The following is a 5,812-nucleotide window of genomic DNA, read 5'->3' on the forward strand; positions in this document are numbered from 1 at the left end:
TCTTCTCCAGGCTAAACAGACCCAGCTCTCTCAGCCCTTCCTCATAAGAGAGATGCTCCAGTCCCCTCATCATCTTTGTAGCACTCCACTGGACTCTCTCCACTAGTTTTCTTGAACTGGGGAGCCCAGAACTGGACACAGTACTCCAGCTGTGTCCTCACTAGGGCACAGTAGAGAAGGAGGATGACTTCCCTCAACTTGCTGGCTACACTCTTCTTAATGCACCCCAGGATACCGTTGGCCTTCTTGGTCATGAGGGCACACTGCAGGCTCACATTAACCTGCTGTCCACCAGGACTCCCAGGTCCTTCTCTGCAGAGCTGCTTTCCAGCAGGTCAACCCCAACATGTACTGGTATTTGCCAGAGCTGCTCCAAACTGAGTGTATCTGCATCAGCTTTACAGTGCTACTGTAAAAAGCCAACTTGTTTCAAATTATTGTTAAAACAAAATACAAGTTACTGAGCAGCTCAGCCTCTAATGAACAGTAACTAGTAAAATCTGCCCCCTACAAACGGCTCCCAGCTGCTGCCAGTGAGTCAACAGCTGACACTTGCAGTTGACCGCTGAGGCTGTTGATGTTCCTCACTTGTCTTCAGCCCCAAGCCCTCTGCCATCTCCTACCTCACCCTGGAGCCACCAGCGCTCTGGGCCGTGGCCCTGTGCCACGCGTCTCTGTCACACACAAAATGGAGCAGTGCTGATTTCTGACTAGAGTTCTGAGCTGGTACAAAACAAAATGTCTCTGGAGACGTTCAAAACCCGCCTGGACACCTTTCTATCTGATCTCATTTAGGTTCCTGCTCCGGCAGGGGGGTTGGACTAGATGATCTTTCGAGGTCCCTTCCAGTCCCTGACATTCTGTGATTCTGTGTGTGTGAAATAAATCGGTCAGAATGCAGTACCCATGCCCTGTTCTCCTGAAATAACATATAAATTAGGAGGTGTTAGCTTCTGCATCTAGTAGATGGGCTTGTACTATTCACTGCAACATACTTTACAGCAGGTTGGTTAAAGGCTAGGAAATTAGCCTGCAAAAAGGTTTTTTTTTTAGTGATACAACCATTAACTTTGCAGCCACCAGCAAAACTAACATACTTGGAGCCATATTTGGCTGCCTCTATATCCTACCACATTATGCAGAGTTGGTAAGTTCATTGTATCCCTTCTGTATGTGCATTAAGATCTTCAGAAAGATCCTGTAGAGCCTCATTTCTGGACCACACTTAATGTAGCATCCTACCATTGCAAGACAATATTTGTTATGGTTAGATTTTTAAGAACAGATGTCTGAGTATTTTCTCTAGTGCTGAGACAATGTTTTGTGCCCAAAGAGAGAGAATGCTGCTCAAAATACAGAATGAAAATTAGGGTTCCTGCTACAAGAAGCTTGCAGTATAAATACACGCTTCAGGGGGGGTTGCTTTTTCTACTGCCTGACTCACTTCAGCATTGTCAGGCTCTTTCAGGGCTGAACTCACTGCAGACCAGGTACTGAGCAATAGAAGTTTTCCACAACAATCCTTCTGTTGTCATTTACTAGGTTACTTTTTACAGTATATGAAGAGGGAGAGTGCTGACCTTTCTCAGGGCACATCAAAAACATGAGAAGCTGTCTGCTATATCAAAGAGAAAAAGATGTACCTCGTCAGTTCTTGAACACTGAACTTCCAGGGTGTATCTGGTTCTTGGAATATAACTTCATATCTATTTTCACGTGCCTGAAGAAAGACACAGAGGTTTTAGATGTATGAGAGTAGCCAGTCCACCAAACTCCCTGAGATTTTATCTGGCTAAGAGATGTATCATATGTACCAGGAGCCAGAAAGAGGAAGATAACCATGACTCTCATCAAGGTGCTAGTCTAAGTCACAGCTAGTTCATTTCCTTCTACATCAAGGGATTTGGGCCTCTCAGCAAAACTTGCCTCAGCACTGGCCCCCATCCCTGTCCCCCACAGCAATGCCTTCCTGGCACTTGAACTCTCTGGAAGTCACAGAGGGCTCAAGAGCCATAAGTTGGCCACGCCAATCTGGAGCTCCTGGGAGTGTGAGGTCAACATCTATCACTCATGCTATTTCCAGCCACTAAGTCTACAAGCCTCAATTGTTTTCAAGGTAAAGCAACATTATTTGTATATGTACATGTATATGTATGTATATTTAAAACAGCTATTGATTGCTTTGGGCTTTGATTTGGGGAAAAGGGGGCAGGGGAATCTGCTGGCATTTTTTACATCTTGTAATTTTACATCTTGTAATTTTTTACATCAGCTTCCTAGTCACCCACAAGCGTTCACAACTTCTGCTACTGGAGTGGCATATCCAGACTCTCTAGTACCATTATTAATTCATGCCTCTTCTGTGCTCCCATATAAGCAATACTTAGGCCCAAATTTCTTAACTGACAAGACCATAACCCAAGAACAGAAGCATGAGTATAACGTTAGCAGACAGGCCACATTATGAAACTGTAGTAAAAATATTGCCATCTCTGACAGAACTCCTCATAATAGCTGCAAATGCTTCTGCAATGACTCGTTATGCTGTATTTTTCACAAGTTATAAACTAAAGTTGTAAGTGATATCTTGATATATTTGTCAACAAATAGTTTGAGAACTGTTCAATTAATGTCACTGCTGGGGAAGGGGATGACAACCTGATCATCAAGAAGTTACAGGGCAAGTTCAAAGACAATCTTTTTAAGCAATTTTGCCTTCACTGAGGTATATAGCTGCCTAGATAAAACAACTACACTGGCACCTCTTCCCCTACTTCATCACAGTATCAGTCCTTAACTATAACTACAGAACTGAGGGCAAATGGAAGTCATTATTTTTATCCATGTTACCAACTGCTTTGGTCAGATCACCTCTTAAATGTCATAGCTGAGCATATAAAAGCAATAAATCAGAGCTTTCACCTACCATCATCACATACGGCTTCATTTCCCAAGCATGGATGTTGGTATTGTCAATAATAACCGGGCTTTTCCCATTCTTCATTGCTTTGCGTGCTGTAATGTAACACATTAAGTAAAGCTAACACGTATTAAATAATAGTCTGAGCCAGGTCTTACCAGCCCCAGAGCGTCCTCTCTCTGCCCACTGCTAGCACACTTGGGCCCCCACCAGACACAGGTTTGTAGCTACCACCCAAGGGTGAGCAGAGGTCAGTGCCCAGCAGGTGCTCTCCTGGAGGAGCTGATGCAGCCGCAGCCTGAGCTCAGTAGTAAGATCTGAACTTCTCGTAGATCATACTTAGCGGTATCACAGCACTGGGCATTTACAACAGTTAAAAGTGATTGCTGTTTGCAAAAGATCCCTGTTATATGATCTCAAAGTGTTTTCTCTTGCTAGAAATTATCTCAAGAGCACAGCCACAAAAGCATGGTACATTTTTTCTCTCTGAAGTAGAGACCTGGGTTGTTTCTATTCTCAAACTTGTAATTGGGTTTGCAGGTTTTCCTCCTGGCTGTCACTAACTCCCCCCGGTAACACCCCCTCCCAAGTCAGGACAGGCATCTAAGAAGTTGCAGTGGGAAGGATGCGGTGCATGGAGCTGTAGCCAGCAGCTGCAGGGCTGGTAGCTGCATGCCACCTGCTGTTACCCAACTTCAGCAGTGCTACCTAATCGTTGCTGGTTTACTCTGTAACATAAAACCTATCAAGCATCAACATCTTTTCATTTATAAATTCCTCTCTTGGAAAAAATAAAATCAGGAGCAATAACTGTATATTTTTTTTAACTAGTACCCCACGAACTGCAGTGTATGACATCACCTTGAGACAATTTATTTTGGGAGCTAAGTTAAAAGACAGATTGAAAAGCAAAACTATTCTGCAAAACCCCTGGATCGAGTGCAGTCACCTCTCTTTTGGTTCCACTTGTGTGCATCCTCCAGGAAGTCAGGCTCAAACAGATAGACACCATTTTCAGTAAAGAAGTCATCGGTACTAAGAACAACAGCACTGGGATAGTCACGTTTCAGCTTCCTGGGGGGAAAAAAAAAATGAAAGAAGGATTAGTGTATGCTAACGCATGCCTTTACCAGAGACCATTAAATCAAGAGCCATATTAACGCTCTCCAGTTATGCACAGTGCTTCATTTGAAAAATCCCAGCTGAAAGGATGTGAAAGTAATGTGAGCCGTAGATGGACACATAGGAGGAAAGGAACGGAGCTTAAAGGCATGGCCTTGATTTCTTTAATTCAGCAGAGAAGTCTACACTGGACTATCAACATACAAGTCTTTAATCATATTAATATATTCAGTTTTCTTTCTGAGTTACCTGAGAAGGTATGGCTGTGCATACAAAAAGAAAACCCCCAAACCTGCTAATCCCAGACTCAAAAAACAATTTGACCATGGGAGTTTTGCTACAGAGATTTTTGAAGATAGCCAGGAGGAATGATTTGTCATTTAGCAAAGATTACCATCAGTTTGTCTTATTCTTTTTTTCTTCTTTTTTTTTTTTTTTTTTTGGGGGGGGGGGGGTCTACAAAGCACATATAGCACTTTTTTTTTTTTAATTTGCAAACAAATATCTGAGTGATTAGTCCATATTTTATTATTCTTTCTGTTTTTCACTTGTCCTGGTTTTACTTCACCCTCCTCTTGTAGATTTGAGTAATTTTTATTTCTTTTCAGCCTTTAAATATGTTTTATAAACAAGTTCGAATTGCCTAGATTGGGAGCCCAAAATGCAACAGATCCATAAACCAGTCCCCTGCGGTCAATGGCCCATGGCAATCCACCTTCCCTTCACACTGACTGTCCCACAGCAACACTCATGCAGAGCCAGGATGCCCGTGGAGGGTGGACGTGTGTCCTGCCGTAAGCTGACCCGCTGCCTCACCAACACTGACTGGCTGGAGGAGGTGGAAGTGCTGGCTTATGTGGTGGCTTGAATATGAAGCATTCCTCTGCCAGTCCTTAGAGAGCATAAAAAATATAATCCTAATGCAAAATTGTGTTGCCATTTGTGTGTAACCCAGACTTACTTGTGTCCATGGACAGAGTTGTCTGTTTTTTTCAATCAAGGGAGTATTTGGGGGTTGGAGGGGGAGTCTCTGCAAGGAGTCAGGGAGAGCCCATGGCATCATCTCACTGCTCTCTGTCTCCCTAAGGCCCAAAACATCACTAGGAAAGAAAGTAAGGCCAATCCAGAAACCCTGTGGCTCTCAGACATGAATGCTGCTGCTCTGCTATCTCACACCACACATGGTCTCCAGTCCCTGGGACTCATTTCAGCTTCCCTGATAAAACGATTCTCTCCACTCCCATAAGCTGCAAAATAACTATTTCTCAATGTCTTATCTAATTGAGCAACAGCAAGAGAAAAGGTGCCTCGAGGTTATCTGCAAAAAAACAGACACACAGATAGAAAACAATTCTGCCCTCTCTAGCTCTGCCCTAACCATTTACTTACCAATTTGATCCGCATCTGCCTGCCAGCAGCAATTCTTCATTAGGATGGCACGTTACATTTAGCTGAAAAAAGGTCAGTTTCTGATTTTGTTCTGCCTCCACTGTAACTTCTATCATCTGCTGATTAATTAATATTATTCTGTGGTAGGAACCGCCCTGGCGAGCAGAGACTGACTGCTGAGAGGCTGGCCAGGGCTGTCTTCCCAGTGCTGGGCTGAAGCCAATAAATTACCTATCATGTCATTATCTTCCAGCTCCAAAGAGATGTTTTATTCAGATAATTACTGCTGGGCAAACAGAGCTAAGAGAAGTCATGTTGCAAACTGTCAGCAAACAGGCAAATTATTTTTGCTTTAATTTTGGGCAAAGAACTCTTCTAATG

The 5,812-nt window shown here is 43.3% G+C and overlaps 1 protein-coding gene across 1 annotated transcript in view; it reads right to left on the minus strand.

The window, feature by feature from the left end:
- Positions 1-5,547, minus strand: part of N4BP2L1 (NEDD4 binding protein 2 like 1) — a 7,179-nt gene extending 1,632 nt beyond the window's left edge. The window contains exons 1-4 of the mRNA XM_029087183.1: positions 5,432-5,547; positions 3,870-3,994; positions 2,927-3,015; positions 1,644-1,720 (exon numbers count right to left, since the gene is read on the minus strand). Of these exons, the coding sequence (XP_028943016.1) occupies positions 1,644-1,720; positions 2,927-3,015; positions 3,870-3,994; positions 5,432-5,547 (407 nt within the window). The remainder of the gene's footprint in view (positions 1-1,643; positions 1,721-2,926; positions 3,016-3,869; positions 3,995-5,431) is intronic.
- Positions 5,548-5,812: the final 265 nt, after the last annotated feature.

This window comes from Antrostomus carolinensis, unplaced genomic scaffold (genome assembly GCF_000700745.2).
Source record: "Antrostomus carolinensis isolate BGI_N321 unplaced genomic scaffold, ASM70074v2 scaffold14441, whole genome shotgun sequence".
Taxonomy (NCBI): Eukaryota; Metazoa; Chordata; class Aves; order Caprimulgiformes; family Caprimulgidae; genus Antrostomus; species Antrostomus carolinensis.